At 50.1% G+C, this 21,670-nt stretch overlaps 1 protein-coding gene across 9 annotated transcripts in view; it reads left to right on the forward strand.

Annotated features, from left to right (window-relative positions):
- The window catches only part of BTBD9 (BTB domain containing 9), a 511,095-nt gene that overhangs the window by 483,164 nt on the left and 6,261 nt on the right, over window positions 1–21,670 (forward strand). For 4 of the 9 annotated variants that reach the window (XR_013960438.1, XM_080665252.1, XM_080665253.1 and 1 more), the window contains one exon: window positions 7,018–7,096. The exons of the other annotated variants lie outside the window; for them this stretch is intronic. Coding sequence is in view for 3 of the 4 variants with exons in the window: in XM_080665252.1 (XP_080521378.1) it covers window positions 7,018–7,096 (79 nt within the window). In the remaining variant the exon portion in view is untranslated. The remainder of the gene's footprint in view (window positions 1–7,017; window positions 7,097–21,670) is intronic. 9 annotated transcript variants of the gene reach the window in all.

A 21,670-nucleotide genomic window follows, 5' to 3' on the forward strand; every position in this document is an offset into this window, starting at 1 on the left:
GCACTTGATAAATATTTATAGGGAGATGCATGGAGGGACAGAGAGAAGGAAAGTAGATCAGTATCTTGAGGTCTTTCCTCTTGAGCTGGTCAGTCTCCTGCCTGGGGGTTAGGCCTGGGTGCCCAGAAGTCTCCTTCTGGGGTACTCACTTCCATGTGACCCCCTCCTCTTAGCCCCTGCAGAACCCCCATGCCCAGTGCCCCCAGGGTCCAGACCCTCTGTGTTCAAGGACTCCAGAGTGAAATCCCTGTCTCCTGCCAAGATGGAAGGGGGCATGTCCCCACTGTTTAGGGAGGAGGACAGGAGAGTTGGGGGAATTCACCTGCTCCTTTACCCGCTTTCAACTAGTGCTCTTGGTTCAGCCCCTACACACCCTCACCATCAGAGGCGGCTGGTGACTCAAGCACATGAGCCTTTTTAGGCTTCTGCAGGGTGAGTCCGCCTGCTTCCTACATGTCTTCTCTCTGAGATGTTGACGCAGAGATGGTAACATCTCCTTAATCCTTCTCTGTTTTGTGCGCACGCACGTGTGTGTGTGTGAGAAATAATACACATATTAGATATGAAACCTTTATTAAAGGCCTGTCCTGTGTTTTTAGTGGAGGAAGCAACGATTAACCCAGGGGATTAGTTTGCCGTGTCTCAATGCCAGTCTGGCCCTAGACAAGTGCTTTCTTGTCCCCGTCTCCCACTGCTCAGCAGGTCTCCTACAGAAAGTTCTGGCATTCACACTCTCTCTACAGCGCAGGCAGCAGAGTCATGTGTTTGCAGAGCGGAGAAACCAGGCACCCTGGGCTTGGGACCCTCGGTTCCTGCGGAAGGCAGGTGGGGCATAGGCTGGAAAGCCCTTCTCCTTGGTCCTTCCTCCTGTGGCCCTCAGGGGCCTGCACCCAGCCCTGGCACACACCTGCACTGACAGATGGTGACAGTTTCCCCCGCCTGCCCCTCCCTCCCTCCCCCCCCGCACCCCCCCCCCCAGGATAACTTACACTATTCTCCCTGATTTTTATATTTGCACTTTCATTAATTCCACCTCTGGCAAATTCTCACATAAATGCAGATGTGGTTTAATCCCTTTCTTCTTCCTCTTTCTTTTTATTTATTTAAAGAACTGTTTAAAATACAGAAGAGATTAAAAAGTAATATAACATTCTCTCACATACTTATCCCCAGAATTGACTAGTTAATATTTTTCATATATACTCGTCTTTCTTATTTTAATCAAAGAAATAAAATCTTCCAGTTAATGTTGAAGTCTCCTTTGTTCCCCCAAAGCAGTCCCATCCCTACCCTCTCCTCAGAGACAACCACTGCCATGGATTCAGCATATGTCTTTCCAGAGTATTTAGAAAATGTTTTACAAGCACCTATGTTTTAATGAGTAACCTCTGTGCAGTATTGTGCGTGGTCCTGCACTCTGGGTAGCGTCCTCTAACTTGCATGTGGTAAGCCTGTGCTTTAGATCTTTCAGATCCCTCCACAGTGATCTGTGTGGAGGGAAGGCACCCCCGCCGAGCCTCCTCCAGGTCTCCAATGGGTGAATAGAAAGACTTAACAGGAGCAGCAGGCAGTGATGATGCCTTTACCACATGCCAGGCACTCGGTTCCTCATTGAATTCTCACACCCCTAAACGGTTAGTGCCATTACCCCATTTGCACATGGGAAACTGAGGCTTTAGGGGCTCTCGTTTGCCTAAGGTCAGCTTGTAATCCCTGGGGGTGTGATGTCCAGTCTTGGAGTCAGGACACCAGCACATATGCGAGGTGTTAGTCATGTTCTGGGACTGGTGACGCTGAGCAGTGAGTGCCAGCCTCTCGGTTGTTGGAAAGTTGCTTGCTCTGAGCACACGCTAGTAGCCGTTGAACAGGCTTCTGTGGTCAGCTGCACCTGGTGGCTCTCGGACACTGACAGGTAACCCCTGCCTCACTGCCTGCCTCTGAAGTGGGACTCAGTTGGCTGCCCACCTGTGGAGCAGACTGTGGGAACCACCTGAGGTCGATCACGATTGAGAAGCACTCGGGAAACCTCACAGTGGTCTGCAGGGGAGAGGCTGTGGGAGGACAGGCCGTAGCCCCGCAACCTTATCAGCAACCACCCACCATCCTCCAGCCACATCCCCACAATTTTATACTCATTCCAATGTTTAATCCTCATTCCGCCAGCAGCAGCCCTAGAGAGATTGTTTTAAATCTCTTGTTTTTCTGGCTTGTTTAATTACTACTATGGCAACATCATCTTTTTTTATTAGCTTCATATATTTCAACCTCATTGTGGGTTAAATTAAGTTTTATGGGTGGGCCTAGGAAGCCAATCAAGATTTATAGCTTTATTTCTCTGGAAAAAAATGCTTCTAAGCATCAAACAACTAATTACAAGGGAAGTTTGGGAACACCACCAGTGTGTGAGTTGGGACCACTATACTGTTTGCATTGTTTTCTAATTAGTTCACAGAGGGATAACTGATCTCCCCACAGAGATGATAAACTTCTTAAGGGCAGCCGCTACATCTTGTGTGGATGCCCATAATACCAGCAAGTGCCAAGCTCACAAGTGTATTCAACAAACACTTACTCATTCCTCCAAAGCCCAGCTACCTCTCTGCCTCCAAGACCTGGGTGCTGATGGGGTGCGTGGGTCCCCCTAGGAACCTCTGCAGTAATCATTAACTCATGCACTATCCCCCTTGGTGACTTGCAGATGAGGTCAGGGAGGCACTGTGTCCTGTCCGGGTTTGTTGGGCTGAGTCATAATTACAGTAGTAATAACCATGTCAGCTATTATTTTTAGCACCTCATGCACACCAGCACTGTTCTAGCTCTCTTACATTTGTTAGTTTATTTAATATTCACCAAAATTTTTTGATAGTTATTGTTATTACTAGTGGCCCAGTGCACAAATTCATGCACATTGAAAGGAAATTAATTAGAAGAAATATTTTAATATTGCTATTTACCCTTTCTCTATAATAGAAGTGTCAACCAAATTCAAAATTGACAATGACAGATCGAAACACATGCGTGCAATTGGCAAGGGCTTTATATGTATTGCTCATGTGCAAGTCAACTTAGCCTTTTATATATAGAGAATAAACTTGCTTAATTAGACCTGCTTTCTGATGTAGCTAAACTTTTTCCAGCCCAGTGAAGCACCCCAACTTCTCTTTCAGGTAATTGTCACCAACACAGCAATAAATATCAACACAAAACAGATTATTATTGTAGATCATGCAGGGAGAACAAAGGGTAAAATAATTAACTACAGCAGTGTTTGACTATATTCTGTGCAGTGAGAAAACCTGAAGTCATTTTCAAGGTCCACCATTTCTTACTTCTTTTCAGTCGGGTCAAGTTTCTAAGCTTTCTAAATCTCCATTTTTTGGCTAGTGAAAAGAAAATAGGATTCCACCGAATCACCTATCTACCTACCTCAGGACTTCTGTGAGGATCAAATGAGATGAGGCACGGGAAAATGCTTCACAGACATTTGGTTAAAGTGTAAAATGTTTCCTCCTGGCTATAAAGCAAGCTGTGTTCCTGGGCTGAAGAAACTCCAAGGAGGCTAGTTGCTAGGGAGAAGAAGCCACTGGGCATTGCTACGTGATGTCATTACCCAGATGGACATATTAGCCTTTTATATATAGTATATAGATTAGATGAAGAGACTGAAGCCCACCGAGGTTGAGCAGTTTGCCCCAGGTCACAGCTGGTGAGAGAAAGTGAAATTCAGACTCAGGTAGCCTGGCTCCAGAACCCATGCCATCAACCTCGGGGCCATTCTACCTCCAGTCCATGAAGGACCAGAATTAAGGCCTGCGGTCTGTACTGCCACCAGAGACCCTCCTCAACGGAAGTACCCTGCATCATAACACAGGCTTGCCTTTTTGCTCACTTCATGTCACATGATCAGTAGGAAAGACTTAGGCAGTAGATTAAGATAGGTACTTCTTAAAAATGATTACATATACTCTACCAAAATAGTCAATGTCTCTTGAAATTCTTCTATCCCAAACTAAAAGTTTGATCAGCATTTTAGCAGATATTCTTATCGACACCTTTGAATTCATGTGTGTGCAGATATATACCTTAAAGTGTAATGTAATTGGGGCCTCATTCTGTAGCCAGGGCTGTGGGGGGAGGGGGTTCTGTCTTTCAGCATTGGACACATAAGGAGATTGCAACTCAAGAAGGGGATAGACTTGTCCAGTGAAGAGCCAGCGAGTGCAGGGGGTTTTGTGGTTTGGGGGTAAGTGCTCAAAGCAAAGTCCATGTGTATTTTTTTACATCCGTTACTCAGGTTCAGCCCTGTTTCTGGCCTGCATGAGTGCCAAGCCCTTGATGCTCCCCATTTTCTGGGAGTTTTGCCTACCAGAAAAGAGATTCAGGGTGGCCCTGGCCAGGCAACTCACTTGGTTCAAGTGTCGTCCTGATACGCCAAGATTGCAGGTTCGATCCCGGTCAGAGCACATACAAGAAACAACCAAATGAAGGCATAAATAAGTGGAATGACCAATCGATGTTTCTCTCTCTCTCTCTCTCTCTCTCTCTCTCTCTCTCTCTCAGTCAATGCATTTAAAAAGAGAGAGAGAGAGAGATACAGGGTAATTGGCAAGTAGGAATATTTCTGCAGCTCTCAACAAAAACAGCAGTTGAGCTTTTGAGTGGACTAGTACTGTGGCATTTCCTGGTGCTGTGGATCTCGGCTGCACAGCCTCCATGGACGTTGTATATGATTGCAAATGTGGCTCAGCCGGGAGGACTGTTTCAATGTCACCTTCCCTTCCAGCAGCATTCAAGGCTGTTTGGAATCAGTTGGGGGGAAATGGAATCTGAAACTTGGGGAGGGAGTGATGCTCATTACCTCATCCTAACCATCTTCCTTCCTACTGGTACCTTGGTCTTAGGTTATATCCAGTTTTGCTGAAAATGAAATCGTCTATTCAACCTCAGGCTGTGTTAGTGAAAATGAACTCTAATGTGATTAGATATTAATGTAATGGCATGGAGGATTGGTATTAAATTGAGGCCTTTGGATCTTATTACTCCACAAATGCTCCTTCCTGCTCAGGCTGCTGCCCTGCCAGCCCTGCCTTCCCAAGCAAAGCGAGGGCAGTGGTGTTGGGGGAGAAGGGCAGAGGGAAATGGGTAGAGGGGCAGCAGTGAGAGGAGGGCGACTCCAGCGCTGCCTCGTTCCTTCCCTGCGGCTCCAGTCTTTCTGGTGGAGGGAGGAGGCTGGGCCACAGGAGGCTGGTTCGGACCTGCCAGCACTCTCTGGACCATGAGCATGTACTGGGGACCCAGACCCACCCAAATCTTCAAATGCTTCTGGATATGAAGGTGACACGACCCTGGTCGTGTCACCTTCATATCCAGAAGCACTTGAAGATTTTTTTGATAGGCCTAGGGCTAGAAAGTTAAGGACAAAATCTTTACACCCTCCACTCCCACCCCTCTCCACCCCAGTCCTTTCTGTGAAGCTGACTTGAGCCTGGTAGTTGTCACTGGCTGTTGTCATTTATCCTAGGCCTGTTTCCCTTTCCTGGATAGTGGTCTGAGAAGCAGGCCCCCGCAGTGGCCCTTGCTTCCCCAGACCTGCCAGAAGGACGCACGTCTGTCATGACGCACGTCTGTCATGGGTTCCACGGCTTAGCTGGGAAGTGACAGCTAGACCTGTGAGAGCCCAGGCCCAGGGTGGAAGCCCACAGGGCCTGCCGGCCCCAGGCCACAACCTGCCCAGCAGAATCTCCAAGAGTTGGGTGGGTCTGGGAGCAAAACAGTCCCCCGTAGAGAAAGGGCCAGGAGCGCCAGCTCTGGGGGTGGTCGACGGCATCACCTTCACGTATGAATGATAGCGTTTGTACAAGGAGAGTGATTTTTCTTGTGCTGTTTTCAGAAAACTGCTTTCGGAGGCACAGACTTTGCACACAGGATGATAACGACTTTTTAATGACCTTAAGAGGCCTGGTGTCCAGGCAGCAGTGAATCAGTCTCAGTGGGAGGCTCATAGCAGAGAGAAGATGGAACACCTGAAACCAGAGGGGAAAACAAACCGCAAATACATCCATTTTCTTTGGTAGTGTTACTTGGTAATTAGACAATTACAGGAACAGCTTCCCAGCAGCTGGCATTTCCACTGTGCAGTGGAGGAGGGATGGCAGCAATGGTGAACTCCTCACATTTATTACAGAAAATATTATTGGCGTTTACAGTCGTGGGTGCCATGTGTTCCTCCCGGGCCTTCTGATGAGCTGTGAGCGAAAACCACGAGGGAGCTCCTCCTCTCAGAGCTCAAGCCTGGCTCTGGGGGCTTTAAATGAGCTGGCTTACCCTGCTGATCCAAAAGGAGCTGCCTCTGACATATCAGGGCTGCTTTGGGGCCCATCAGAGCCCAGGCAGTACTGAGAATAAACCTTTGGGGGTACATTTGGAAGCTGAAAGGGAGGGTGGAGGCCTGTGGGAAATTGCCTCTTCCTCCCTAGGTGCCATCACTTGCATGGGGTTCACCCCTCAGTGAGCAACCCCCACTTCTCTAACCACGGTGCTGGGACTTCACAGGGCACTTTGCCCTGCCCACAGTCTTGCCCTGATTCTCCTCTTCCCGGAGTCCCCAGGGAAGTCACTGCACCCGCTCTGTGCAGCCATGCAGCCGGTGGCCCCTGAGCCAGGCCCGTCTCACAATTGATAATGTTTCACGAACTCCCGCCGACCTGGGTCACGTATATTTGGCCACTCTTGTGATCTTGGTGTGCAGTTGGCACTCATTTGTGGAGAGCTTTATAAGAAGCCACGTCACCTTCACAGAAGGCTAGAGCACCTTCTCCAGTGAGACTGTAGGCTCTAATGGGACACTGGGTACTGCTGCCTCCCTCGGCCACACGTTCCGTGCAGCCTGTCCCTGTCCCTGTCTCCCATCCCTCCTCCAGCACAGGTCTCCCGGGAACAGACAGGCGGCCTTCCCTCTCTGTGTGCTCGGTGAACTGTGCCGTCTAACCAGGCGGATGGTTGTGCTTCCTCCCTCAGGTCTTGGCAGTCAGTAACTTTTGAAAGACAGCCTGCCTCCTTCATCCGAATCGTTGGAACACACAACACAGCCAATGAGGTAAGGGTCTCCTTGAAAGACGCTATGATAGTTCCTGATGTACAGGTAATGCTACACCCGAGTTAAGTGGAACTGTTTGTTCTGCCCACTAATGGCCCGTTGTCGACAGCTTGGTACAGAAGAAAGCCCTGCTCCTGCACAGTGGGGATATCGTTACCATTTCTGAGTGTCTCTCCATCAGCTACTGAAAGCCAATCCTGCGACTTTGCTTACTCCTCCAGCCCCTGCGGATCGTAGCCACAGGGACCTTGAGAGGTCAAATGCCCTGTCCTCAGAGTCCTCTGCCTCCCAGAGGACAGCTGTTCAGAGGCCCCGTGGCTCAGAGCATGGTGGTGAAGGAACCCAGCCCCGCGGGGCAGCAGCGGCGCAGTCGCTGGGTTCCTGTTTGCCTGCTGGGTCCTGTGCTGGCTGCACAGCCGTGTTTATGGCCGAGCCGCCTTCCGGGCGTGCTCCTCCCTGGCCCAGGCCTGGCTCCGGGGACAGGCGCTCGTTCCCATGGACCATGTTGTTTGTGGATGTTCCTTCACTTTTGGATTTAATGAAGAAAGAGTGGGTGGGTTCTTCCCCCATTTTGGTACCTATGGTCAGGGCGGCAGTCGGGTGAGGTGCCTGGGCCTCCGGCATCACCGTGCTGCTTTGTCTGGAATGGAAATGACTCAGGGAAAGGGCGCTGGGTTCCTCTGTGTCGGGAAAGAGAAGGCAGTGCCTACAGGGACTGCAATACTGGGACACCTGGGGTGAGGGAGGCCAACAGTGACCACAGAAGGATAGCGAGTGCCATTGGGGCTGAGCAGGCATGCCTGCGCTGTGTCCTCTCCACAGTATGGAGTCCCGTCGGGTGCACAGGAACCTCAGGGTTCACTCACACAGTGTCGGTGTCGGCATCTGCTTCCATTCTGAGTTTAAAGTATTTAATAGTTAATCACTGACCTTTTCTGTTCTTCAGGTAGGTGTTGCAAAAGCACCAGGGGTGAGGGTTGGTGTGTGGCAGATGGACTGAGTCTGCCCATCCCCCACTTGCTTTTGCACAGACGTGTGTTTAGCGTGGACCTCTGAAGGACCGCAGGTTAAAGACAGATTTATGAGGAGCAGTGAGGTTGAAACCTCAGAGGTAATGGAAAGGCACAAAGATAGTAACAGTTCTGCAATTTCACCTTAACACGATATTTCTCAGATCTGCACAGGACCAGCCTCCCGGGCAGGCAACCAAGGCACTTGCGTGGGGCTCCCCGCTAGAAGGGGCATGTGCTTGAGGTGGAGTGCTCTCCAGTACCATCTTGAAATTCTTAGCAGTTTTACCTTTGAATTCTTTTATAAGGGAAGCCCCATGGGGCAGTGAAACTCCCACCTGGGCCTTGGAGCCTCAGCTCACACTCAGGCTCCTCTCCGCCCCTTCTCCCTTCCCAGGAAGAGTTCCCTGACCCCTGGTGGCCCTTGTCACTCCTCAACCTGCCCACAACCACTGCCATCCTTCACCCCCAGGAGCACTGGCACATTTGCAGGGAGGGTGCGAGTCACGGGGTCGGGCCCCTGGCGCTGGTGAGCATCTAGCCTAGAGTCTTCTGTGCCAAGAGAGTGCCCTGTGACAGGTCAAGAGAGAGACTGGAAAAAAGCTTTTCCTGCCTTTTGAACAGAGGTTTCCAGACAGTGCATGGCTAGGCTAAGATCGAACATTGTGTTTGTCAAATCAGGTTCTCCAGAGCACATCCAGGTGTTTCTTGTTCACAAAAGCATTTTTAAAAGTGAAAATATTGTGCAGATTTATATTCATTTTGTCTTTTTATTTATTTAGAATAAAAACAGTGCACACCCACAATATATTTCTTGCAGAGAACTTGTAAATAGTTCTGGGCCTCAAACACCTTTTATCTCTTTATTTCAAAACAAACTTGAAAATTATAAAAGTAAGCCAATGGATAATTTTTAAACCACGAAATAAAGAATTCTAAACATCAGGTCATAAAAGCACTTTTTTGATCATGTAATGAAAGTCAATTTAAGGCTACATTTTAATACATACATGATCCCCATATTTTTTAAGTTTTGCGAATAAATCCCAATTTTTCTTACCACTTAAATTTATTAGCTAAAATGAAATACTGAGGTTCTGCGATTATGTATTACAACAAAAGGAATTCTTCAGTGGGAGAGGGCTGAGAAGCACTGGAGAGAGTCTGAGAGGGTCCCAACCCCTCATCTCAGCGACCAGATGAAGAATCCCTTCATCACACAGCTCTAAAGCTAGAGCGCGAGATCTCTCCCTGGAGTGTCCCACAGCCGTCTATATGGAGCCAACCATTCTGGACCAGCTGGTGTGAATGGGTCGGCTGGGAGGACACTGTGATCTGTCACATTTGGCCATGAGCAACTCACTCAGCTGCCTTAGTGAGTCAGTTATTGATCAGGAAAAGAGCTTCAATGTAGTGTTGCCAATGGGGAAACATCTTAAACCATTAAATAAATAGTGACCGGATCATAGGCAAGATCCATAATGTCATTCTCAGAGTGTACAAGAGGCACACAAATGTTGAATTTCTCTGGGCATCAAGCACATAGCAAACCCTCAAAGAGGAGTGTTGTTTGCTACACGTAACTGGGTTCTGGGACAACATATGGAAGAAGTAGTCACCTGTCTTAGCACAGCAGGAATGTGTATGAGTCAGTGTGGCAGAGAGGCGTGAGGGGCAGGGGCTGACGAAGGGAAGGGGTGACTTGGGCTGGTTGGCAGGACTCCTGGCAGACAACAGCCAGAAAAGGGGGCTGGGGCAGAATCAGGGGACCAGAATGCTGAGAGTGAGAGCCATGCCATCATGCCCCATGGGGTCAGGGCCCCCATGTCATAGTGGAGGGCAGTGTCGAGGGGATGCAGGGTCCCTCAGTGTGTCACTTCTGTGTGCCAGCCGACATCAGTAGCCTCTGTTTTGTCAGAGCCAGCGCCTGTGTCCATGTAGACACCCAGTGTCTGCCAGTCTGAAGACTGTGCAGATTTCAGAAGCATGGATGGGCGTGGCTTTTCCCATGGAAAGGTCAGCTTGTCTGTACGATAACAGAAAGAGAAATGTGGGGGTATCACCTGCCACGTCTCCTGGGTAAGACTGTTTCTGCAGGTGTTGTCCCATCCAGAGAGGCAGGGTCCCAGCTGGGATGGTGGGGAATGTGCAGCGTGGAGGCTTCTGTGAGTTAAAGAGCATTCAGTAGAGATGGGGTTGGGCTGTTCTGGCAAAAGGTAGACAAGTGGCCTGTACATGTCTAAGTGGCCATGGCGGCCGGCAGCTGTGCGACGGTGGCATGGTATCTGCCCTGACCTCCAAACACCCGGCTGCTATTGGGATAGCAGAGCCTCCCACGCTAAACCAGGTAGGGATTTCATGCCCGATATCGCTGTGCGTCTGTCATGCTCCAGTCAGCCAGGCCTTCTTGCAGCAGGGCTCAGCCTCTGTCTGCTGCATGCTAATTTCCCTCACTTCTCTCCATGGGGTCCAGCCTGGGCAGTCTGCGGAGGTTCAGATTTTTTGATCACCTGTTTGGGCACGCTTCTGATTTCCTACGGCATTTCATCCCTCTCCTCTGGGAAGTGTATGTCTGCTTCGGGCATCTGCCTCATCTTCCTTTGTGAGGACCGCAGCAGTGAATTCCTTTAATGTTTTAGCTACATTTATGACTTCTGTCAATAAGTCCCCCAATGCTCACCTCTTAAAGACTGCACCACTGCCTCCAGTGACCTCCTGCCCCTGTGTGCTCTGTGCCATCCTTGTCATTAAACCTAACTTCTTAGAACATTTTCCTTTCATTCCTCTGTGTGTGTGCATGTGCGCACGTGTGTGTGTCATGCTCTGCTCCTCTCTCCCTGTGCTTGGTGTCCTTCTCACGTCTCGTGTGTTTCTTCTACCCTTGGGTGCCTTTTTGCACATCCTCTGTGCCCACTTGCAGGGCTTCCTTTGTCGTCCTCTCACACTTAGCACTAGATGGCACATATGTCAGTTTGTCTTCCGGCACATGCACCTTGTCCTGCTCTCCTTCAGTTGTTTTCATTCATGTGCTTCTTCCCAGCACCTGGGCCAAAATGGTCCTTCTTGGCTGTTTCCTCATTTGCTTTCATGGAAGTCTCAGTCACCAACACAGCAATTGTGTGGTCACCGGGCCCACCTGCCTCGACTGCTGATCGACTGAGCTACTCAGGAGGCAGACATTCCTCCCATCCTCCCTTTCCTGGAGGAGGTTAGAAACTGGGCCTTGTCGACAACACCACTAATGTCATGGGATCTGAAGTTTCAGCTGCAGTGACTGTCCCGGAGCCAGCCATGCTGGTTCTGATGCTGTGCCGCTCACGGCCTCTTCATTTCATCTCAATGAATTCCCGTAGCAAAGTGAAAGCTCCCCTTAAAGGGAGCAGGCTGGGCCCGATCAAGGACTGTCTGCACCTATGAAAATCAGTATCAAAAGAAATAGAAGTTATGCCTATTTTCTTTTCATGGCCCTTATGAAAACCTGAGTTTAAGAGCAAGATTTGGTGTGATTTTTTTTTCTAATAATCTTAATTGTTCAGATTATTACAGTTGTTCCTCTCCATCCCCCTCCCCGTAGCTCCCCTCCACCCGGTTCCCACCCCACCCTCTGCCCTTACCCCCCGCCCCACTGTCCTCATCCAAAGGTGTACGATTTTTGTCCAGGCTCTTCCCACACCCCCCACACCCCTTCCCCCTGAGGATTGTCAGTCCACTCCCTTTCTATGCCCCTGATCCTATTATATTCACCAGTTTATTCTGTTCATCAGACTTTTTATTCACTTGATTTTTAGATTCACTTGTTGATAGATATGTATTTGTTGTCACTTTGTTGTTCAAGGTTTTTGTCTTTACCCTTTTCTTCTTCCTCTTCTTAAAGAATACCCTTCAGCATTTCAGTGATGAAATGGTTTGGCAGTGATGAATTCCTTTAGCTTTTTCTTATCTGTGAAGCTCTTTATCTGACCTTCAATTCTGAATGATAGCTTTGCTGGGTAGAGTAATCTTGGTTGTAGGTTCTTGCTATTCATCACTTTGAATATTTCTTGTTACTCCCTTCTGGCCTGCATAGTTTCTGTTGAGAAATCAGCTGACAGTCGTATGGGTACTCCCTTGAAGGTAACTAACTGTTTTTCTCTTGCTGCTTTTAATATTCTCTCTTTGTCTTTTGCTCTTGGCATTTTAATTATGATGTGTCTTGGTGTGGTCTTCTTTGGATTCCTTTTGTTTTGGGTTCTCTGAGCTTCCTGTACTTGTAAGTCTATTTCTTTCACCAGGTGGGGGAAGTTTTCTGTTATTATTTCTTCAAATAGGTTTTCAGTATCTTGCTCTCTCTCTTCTTCTGGCACCCTCATAATTCGGATGTTGGTACGCTTGAAGTTGTCCCAGAGGCTCCTTACACTATCTTCATATTTTTAGATTTTTTTCTTTTTGCTTTTCCAGTTGGGTGTTTTTTGCTTCTTCGTATTTCAAATCTTTGACTTGATTATTGGGATCCTATAGTATCCTGTTGAATCTCTGTATATTATTCTTTATTTCAGTCAGTGTATGCTTAATTTCTAGTTGGTCCTTTTTCATATCCTCGAGGGTCTCACTAAATTTATCAATGGTTTCTAGAAGATCATTGAGTAACCTTATAACTGTCGTTTTGAACTCTATATCCAGTAGTTTGCTTTCCTCCATTTCTTTCATTTGTGACATGTTTCTTTGTCTCCGCATTTTGGTTGCTTCCCTGTGTTGATAGAGTAGCTTTGTGTGCTAGGTGTCCTATAGGGCCCAGTGGCTCAGCCTCCCCAGTTACCTGAGGTAGACACTCTTGGTGCACCCCTTTGTGGGCTGTGTGCACAGTCTTGTTGTAGTTAAGCCTTGATTGTTGTTGGTATCACTGGGAGGAATTGACCTCCAGGCCAATTGGCTGTGAGGATCAGTTGTGTCTACTATGGGAGAACTTCTGTGCTGGAGACACCCTTATGAGGCAAGACTTGCTTCAGTGGGGCTTTGGCGCTCACTGAGTCTGCCCCCTGAGTGTGTCGCTTATGGATCGGAAGAGTTGTAGTCTGGATGTTCTCTCTCTGACCACTGGGTACATTGGCTCTTCGATCTCCAAGGAGAGAGGGCACCCAGCAGGAGCTACAGAGAGATCTGCAGATTCCTTCTCTTTGTTTGGGGTTTGGAGGTGCCCAGTTGAGGCTCAGCTGTGAAGCAATGCAAGCTGTTGTCGAGCCTTGGGTCTTCTTTTGGAGGTTCTGGGGCTCTCTGACACAGCTACCATTTGTTAGGTTTCAGATGCAAAGGGCCAGGCCATTCATGTGCAAAAGCCTCTGTGCACAAATTGGGTGGGGCAGGGTCTCAGGGAATCACCAGGGTGGAGCAAATAGCAATGGTTGACCATCAGCCCTGCCTGGAAGAGGTCCTGTGTCTCTGTGTCCCGTGGCACCATGCAGGAACAATGATCGCTGCAAACAACTCTGAGACAAAGCCACCCTCGAGTTCCACTGATGCCAGACAGTCCAGTTTCTCCCCGTATGCATCTGGGTCCCCAGAGTCCCACCCAGAACTGGAGTTCAGAGCAGTCGGGAGCTTGTGTCTCCCTCCCGATTGGAAAAGACAATGGTGTACTCAGTTGCCAGCCCTTTCCGCGCACATGCTTGCACCTTCGTACCTCTGCACTTCACTTCTGCACCTCCGCTCCTCCTCCAAGTCTCAGTGTGCTTTTCTCTTCCTTTCTAGTTGTAAAATTTCCACTCAGCCAGCCTTCCCGTGGTTCTGGATGATTCCTGTTTTGTCTTTTAGTTGTAGTTTTGAAGTGGTTGTGCGAGGCAGCAATTTCAGGTGTTTACCTATGCCGCCATCATTTTTGGTGTGATTTTTTATATTAGGCATTGAGCTCCTGGGCACAGCAGCCCCAAGGGTTAAAAGGGACTGTAGGAAACACTCATAGTGTAGACAGTTCCTGCTCATGAGAACCCACATGAGAGCCTTTGCCAAGTCAATAACACAACTGAAGATGGTATTGACAGTTTCAGGCAGCTCTCAGGGTTCCATTTACTTATCGAATTTATGTGGCTGAGGAGAGAAGTGTGTCATATTTATATTTTTATCCCCGGCACCTAGCATGGGCCTGGCGTGTGTGGGCGTAGAGTACCTGCTGGCTAAATGAGTGAGTGAATCACTCGGTCTGTCCATCCATCTCTCCCTCTCCCACCAGTCAGCCAAATAAAGGAAAAGACTTAGTAATTCAACTTGTTGAGAGACTGTGGCATTCAAGGCTGAGTTTCTGTTGTCAGTGGAGTCTCTTAAACCAGAAACTTTTGTCAGTGGAAAAATATGTATGCCAAATACCTCAGCTTCTCTTCACTTAGGATAATAATAAAAAACTATAATAATAATAAATTACAACTGTTATTTACAGAGCACTTATTATGTGCCAGGCCCTATTCCAAGCCCTTTTATTTATTACACTCAGTAACCCTCAGATGTGAAATAGGAGCTACCCTCACTGCATTGTGAAAATAAGGAAACTCAGTCCCAAGTGCTGGCAAAGATGAGGTGTGATGGGCAGTTCTCACCAGTGCTGTGGGAGTATAAATGGACATAGTCTCTTTGGAGAAGTTTTCTACCAAAGTTGAATATGTGCAGCCTACCCTATGGCTAAGCATGTTCACACCTTTGTGTAGTCTCTAAAGACATAATAACTAATAACACCGCAGAAGTGAGCCCAGCTCTGCCTGGCCCTGCCGTCTGAGTCAGACCTTAGTGAGCAGGTGGTGCCTGTGGTGGGCTTGGGCAGCCAGGCACAGGAGAGAAGCAAGGCAGGGCCCTTCCTGGGGGTTGCAGGCTCAATGCCTGAGAGAAATCAACCCAGTGAAGAGGGCCTTAATTCTAGGGACATTGCGACTAGCAGTCGATGATCCAGACCAAAGTGGAGAGGCATGAAGTGAAGCAGGGCTGGTGTGGATGGATGTGCAGCAGATAGGGGGCGGGAGGGGGGGGGGGCGGGAGGGTGGGGCGGGAGGGCTGGAGGAGGGGGGCCTTACCTCACCTAAGAAAGGGGTCCAGTGAGCAGGCCCTTGGGAATTGGGTAGAGGTGAATGAGAGGGCGTGGGAGGGTGGCAGATCCCTCCATCCGGCTCAATGCTACCCACTGGCCCATGGCAGGAGGTCCCGCGGCAAGGGGCCCGGCAGGAACCCAGAGGCACCAGCAGGACAGAAAGTCTGCACGTGGCTGCCTGAGCTGCCCTCCAAGACCTCTCAGCAGAGCCTGGAGTGAGGTGCAGTTTATTCACACGCTTCTGTCAGGCCCGTGAGTGGCTGTGGGCTCCCAGTGCTATCCTCGTTCCCATAGCAACATGTGGCTCTAGTGAAGAAAAAAATACATTGAAACAGACTCTGTTTAAAACAACCACCATTAGACCTCCGTCCTGGCCTGGTGGTTGTGATTTCCCAGCCCTGAGCCCCCAGGTCCTATCACACCCTCTGGCTACCCAGGACCCCCTGCAGCTTCCTCTAGAGGAGGTCCTGCGAACCCTTAAGGTGCACCTGGTCATGTGCTGCCTCCTCAGGCAGAATTCCTAGGGGGTCAGCACTGGAACTGACACAGACATCCCAGTGGCAGACTCCAAAGATGCAGATCCCCTCCCTCTGTGTGCTCCTGACCTGCGGGGAGAGCCAGTTCCAGCCCTCAAGCACCTTCTGCCAGGACAGAGAACCCTGCCCTGCAGGTTGCCCACAGCAGTGATGCGGAAGGGATGCTCACAAATAAAACCTGCACGGAAACAGGAGTCACTGAAACAAACCGGGGTTGAAAGGCGCCTGGGTGCCTGGTGCTGTATACTGGAGACAGAAGTGGCATTTGTAGGGGCCAGACTGGGTGTGGGCCAGAGAGAGGGTGAGCACTGGAATCGCAGGGCCGAGTTCAGGTAGGCCAGCCTGCACCTGTGAGTTTGCATAACAGTCCTAGCAGGAGGCCTCACCTGCACTTCTTGAGGGCAGAGACCATGCCATGGCCTCTCCATGCCCCAGCACCCAGCAGCCCCTCCATAAATCAGAGGGGCCAGAGCTTTGGTGTGGGTTCTGAGGGAAATCAGCTCTCAGGGCTCACTGGTGACGACCTAGATCTGAGGAACGAGGGAGAACAGAAGATCGCACCAAAGCTGCAATCTCCATGACCTTGGAGAACAGTGGGGCTGTGCTGGCTATGAGGAAGTCTGGAAGCATTTATTGCAAGAAAATAAAGGGTGAGAGGTAAAGGTGAGCCATCCAAACCAAGAAGTGGATGTAAGGACTGCACATGCAGGTAATGGTCAAGGTCAGGGGCCTGGAAGAGTCAGGCTAAGAAGAAAGGGTCTAGAACAGCCTTGGGCAAACTACGGCCTGCGGGCTGGATCCAGCTGTTCTATCTGGTTCTCTTGCTCTCCCCTCCGCTCCTTTACTTTGAATTTATATTAGTTCACACAAACACTCCATCCATGCTTTTGTTCCGGCCCTCCGGTCCAGTTTAAGAACCCATTGTGGCCCTCGAGTCAAAAAGTTTGCCCACCCCTGGTCTAGAAGTAAGCATGAGAACTGCCATATGAATGGGGCAGAGAGGTGGGGAATGAGCGGAGTGTGATAGAGAAGTGTGGAGACCTCGGCACTGGTGCCAGCCTCAGCCCAACCTGCTGTGTGACCCCAGCAGGTCATTTCACCTCCCTGGCGCTCAGGACATTTGTCTCTGAAATAAGGAGAGTGAACTAGATCTTAAAGGTTCTTGCCCAGTGAGACCAAAAATGGCAGAAAAATATTTCACTTGTAGCATAATTATAAAAGGTCCTTCTGTAGGCATCTTTATACTTAAATGTCCATTATGAAAGATTTTACTGGGAAAAGAGGGAAATGACACAAGAGCGAGCATATGTCCTTTTTCCAACACTCTAAGTCCTGTGCCTCTGGTATTGGAGCAGCAGTAATTCTGTGCCAAACAACTGGCTGGGAGAAGGTGCCCAGAACCTGAGCCAAGAGCCGCTGAGCAGTGAGAGGAATGGAGACATCGGCTTGGGAAGATAAGCCAGCCTGTGTCCCAGTGCTGAGCCAGCAGGTAGGAGTTGGGCCTGAAATGGCCTAGCGGCTGGAGCTCTTCCAGACAAGCCACACCCGTCCCCTGGGCTGAAGTGAAGAACTTCCCAGGACAGACAGGCGGGCGGGCTATGCACCTGCCTTCCCAGGGCGGTGGGCCACAGCCAGGTTCTTGTGATGCCAGTCTCGGGGAAGGGGCCTTAGTAAGGCCACACCTACCAGATGCTGCCTGAAACTAGAACACTTCCCTTTTTTGTATTTTTGTTTTTCCAGAATGAAAAGATAACTCCTACACTTCAGGGCCTAATTAGCTGAGTGAGTGAACTGCTCTCCCTGGAACTCGAGCGTGCAAACGAGAGAAGGGGAATCAGGAATCCCCGAGGGAATAGTATTAGAAAGGCTCTTTTTCCAGGACCTTCCAGGCAGTGGAATTCTAGTTATTTGTGGGTGCCCTGGCCTATGTGCTATGAAAAAGTGACATTGGAGAGTTAGAAAACTGTGTCACATATAAGCAGTGTCACGAAGAAACCATTAGGAATGAGTGAATATTTGTGCAAAACTATGTGGGTGTCCTGTCACCCTGAGCAGTTCTGATGAGTGTGGCTCAGTCTGGAAACGTCTTCCTGGGAAGCAGGCTCCTTACCTGGAAACAGTGGTTAGGGCTATTCAGAAGTCCATCTGTAACACTTTGGTTTTTAAAAAGGGATGTTTTGTCAGAAACACTTGGTCTTCATTTTTATTTGTTTACTAGAGGCTCGGTGCACGAAATTCGTGCACAGGGGAGAGGGGGGGCCCTCAGCCCAGCCTGCACCCTCTCCAATCTGGGACCACTCGAGGGATGTCCGACTGCCCATTTAGGCCCGATCCCACTGGGCAGTCGGACATCCCTCTCACAATCCAGGACTGCTGGCTCCCAACTGCTCGCCTGCCTGCCTTCCTGATTGCCCCTAACCGCTTCTGCCTGCCAGCCTGATCACCCCCTAACCACCCCCTGCTAGCCTGTTTGCCCCTAACTGCCCTCCCCTGCAGGCCTGGTCACCCCTAACTGCCCTCCCCTGCAGGCCTGGTACCCCCCAACTGCTCTCCCCTGCAGGCCTGGTCACCCCCAACTTCCCTCCTCTGCCGCCTTGGTCACCCCTAACTGCCCTCCCCTGCTGGCCATCTTGTGGTGGCCATCTTGTGTCCACATGGGGGCAGGATCTTTGACTACATGGGGGCAGCCATCTTGTGTGTTGGAGTGATGGTCAATCTGCATATTACTCTTTTATTAGATAGGATAGAGGCCTGGTGCACGTGTGGGGGCCAGCTGGTTTGCCCTGAAGGGTGTCCCGGATCAGGGTGGGGGTTCCCTTGGGGCGTGGGGCGGCCTGCGCGAGGGGCCTGTGGTGGTTTGCAGGCTGGCCACTCCCCCTGGCGACCCAAGCAGAGGCCCTGGTATCTGGGGTTTGTTTATCTTCTACAATTAAAACTTTGTAGCCTGGAGCAGAGAGCCAAGCCTTCTGCTTGCTCCGAGGCGGCAGCCATTTTTGGGGGGATTTATGTATCTTCTATAATTGAAACTTTGTAGCCTTAAGCGGAGGCCTGGGCTGGCCAGGGTGTGCAGAAAGCTTGGCTTCCTCCATCACCGGGGGCAACCCTAGCCTCCTGCTCTTTCCAGCTCCGTGGCTGCCGCCATTTCTGTTTGGGTTTATGTATCTTCTATCATTGAAACTTTGTAGCCTTGAGTGGAGGCCTAGGCTGGCAAGGGCAGGCGGAAAGCTTGGCTTCCTCAATCGCCAGGGAAACCCAAGCCTCCCTCCTACTCTCTGTGGCCTTAGCCATCTTGGTTGGGTTTATTTGTATATTCACTCCTGATTGGCTTGTGGGCGTGGCTTGTGGGTGTAGCGGCGTGATGGTTAGTTTGCATATTACTCTTTTATTAGATAGGATTTTTAAAAAATATATATTTTTATTGATTTCAGGGAGGAGGGGAGAGGGAGAGAGAAATAGAAACATCAATGATGAGAGAGAATCATTGATTGGCTGCCTCCTGCGCGACCTCTACTGGGCATCAAGTCCGCAACCCAGGCATGTGCCCTTGATGGAATTGAACCTGGGACCCTTCAGTCTACAGGCCAGTGCTCTATCCACTGAGCCAAAGCAGTCAGGGCTTGGTCTTCATTTTTAAAGGAACAAAAATGAAACATCCTGCAGAGGGACCCTTCTCCCAAGAGGGGAGGAAGAAAGATGTTCACATCACCATCTCGGGATCACTTACAGTTTCTGCAGCTGAGTGGGTGTGCACTGCTGCCACACCACGTGTGGAGGAAACACAGGAAGCCCTCAGGTGGTCACCTCGGAGCCCTGTCTTCGCACCTGACTTGCAGGCAGGCATCATTAGCACTAGGTCTCTATTAGAAAGATATGCCGCCCGGTAAATGGAAGTTGAAAGCTTGGGTCAGAAATCCTATTTGTATTGGTTGCCATGAAAGCAGCCTGTGACAGTTACTCAGGAGACGCCAGAAAAGCAAGGTAGAGTCATGGATCACCATTTATTAAATTTCCCCAATTTCTGCTGCAGTTCACGGTGGACGCTTAAGCCAACTTGGGAAAATTAGCAGCGGCGTCTCTGCTTTTAAAAACCAGGAAGGTATATGGAACAAACAGTGCTTGGGGAGCCCCTGCATTGAAAGGCATTGACAGCGGAGTCAGTCTGCTCAGAGAAGGGGCCACCACAGCTGTGGACCCGCTTCCCAGGATTCACGGAGGAAAGAACACCCCAGACCACCTCAGTCGTGTCCAAGTCGTCATGGCTCCCGGAGAGGAGAGGCGAAGTGATACTAAACAGCAGCTACGAGGAAGGACACCGTAGTGACTCAGGCTGTGCGATTCATCCCCGGGACTACATTCTAAATTAGCAGGCTCCTCCCCGGGGACAGATCCAGAGGCCATTGAAGCTGGTTCAGCGAAGGTGCCCCTTTGTGAGCGGCGGCAATCAAACAGGCTAATGGGATACACGATTGCCGAAAAGGAGGAGGGAAGATGATGTGGGGACTGCGGAATGGTTCTGTATAAATCAGCACTGCGACTCTGCCCTGTACGCCTCATTCACTCTCGGACACAGCCTTTCCGAGGTGTAGTGCAGGGAAGGTTCGGAGGAAAGAAATCGAATCCCACAAGCTTCTGAGCGAACAGAAAGTCAGGACTTGCCTGTTCCACCTACAGGGAGGCACACAAGTGCATGCGGGAGGGGAGCTAGCGGACCTGGGGGGACGGGCCACACATTTCCAGATGGCACCCCCCACTGGTAGTGAGGACTCCTCTAAGACATACTTCCTCCAGCTTCCTGTGAAAAGCGCAGAGGTCGCACCCCTCGCCACATGGCCACCCGCGAAGGAGCCCCTTCCCCTGGGCAGGCTTACTTCCCACCTCTGCTCCCAAGAACATTGTCAGGACCAGTCACAGGCCTCTCTGGGTGCCCATTAGCAACAGGTGCACGTCCGCAGGTGCCCACCTCCTGAGGGAAGGAGCCCCAGCCTTGTGCAGGTGGTGTTGGTAAGGCACAAGCACCAGGATGCTTACTCTGCACTGGCGCCCTGTTGGGTGCGAGGCTGGTGGGCGGGAGTAGCAGCTAAGATGACTGAGCCAGCACACTGTTCCATGGAGGGGTGAGCAGCACCTCTCCAGTGTGACCAGGTGCCAGGGCCCAGATCTTTATCTGGAAGTTATCCCTTTGTCCCTTCTATCTGGGAGCCACTCCCCTCCCTGTCTGCCTCTCAGTTCTTCGAGGCATCTCCCTCTTTGACCTTCCCTAACCTCCCCTTCCAGGCAAAATTAATTTCTGGTCACCGATCACGTGCTGTTATAATTTCCTGTATGAGGCAGGCATCCTGGTACTGAGAGAGCACAGGCTTTGGAGCTGCTGGGCCTTGAGGTTGAATCCTCCACCCCCACCCCCATGGGTGTGACCTCGGGCACCTTTGCCCCGCCCTCTCCCCTGTTGGGCTGGGCAGTGTGCACCCTAGTCAATGTTCCTGCTCAATAAGATGGTCAAAGTTTCAAAAGCAAAAAAAGTGAAGGATCTCAGATGAGTACAGGTCCTGGGTGGTTGGCTGAGCTGGAGCCCCCTGGAGCCCCACTGCTATCACCCCCAGAGGGTAGCATTGCCAGTCTCCTCCCAGAGAACCTGGAGTCACCGGCCCCTTTTCTTCCTGTCAGTCTTACTGGGTCTGTTACCAAGTTCTGTTATTCTTCATTTAAAAATGAGTCTTTTTCGTTTACCCCAAATGGTTAGATTCTGCCTCAGGGGATTTCAAGTGTTCTCCTAAAAATAAAAGGCCTTTCCCAGTGAGAGGCAACAGGCATTTATTTGAGATCAAAGAATAGCTATTCAGGAAGCATCTTCAAGTGAAGCCCAAACAATGTCCCAATTAGGAGACAAAGGCCCCGGTATTTATGAGGAAGGGAAGGGGGACAATCGCATCAGTGGAAGGAAGGTGTTTCTGTTGGTGCCGAGAACATAACACAGTGATGCTAA

The sequence above is a fragment of the Plecotus auritus genome (genome assembly GCF_963455305.1).
Source record: "Plecotus auritus genome assembly, chromosome: 4".
In the NCBI taxonomy this organism is placed as follows: domain Eukaryota; kingdom Metazoa; phylum Chordata; class Mammalia; order Chiroptera; family Vespertilionidae; genus Plecotus; species Plecotus auritus.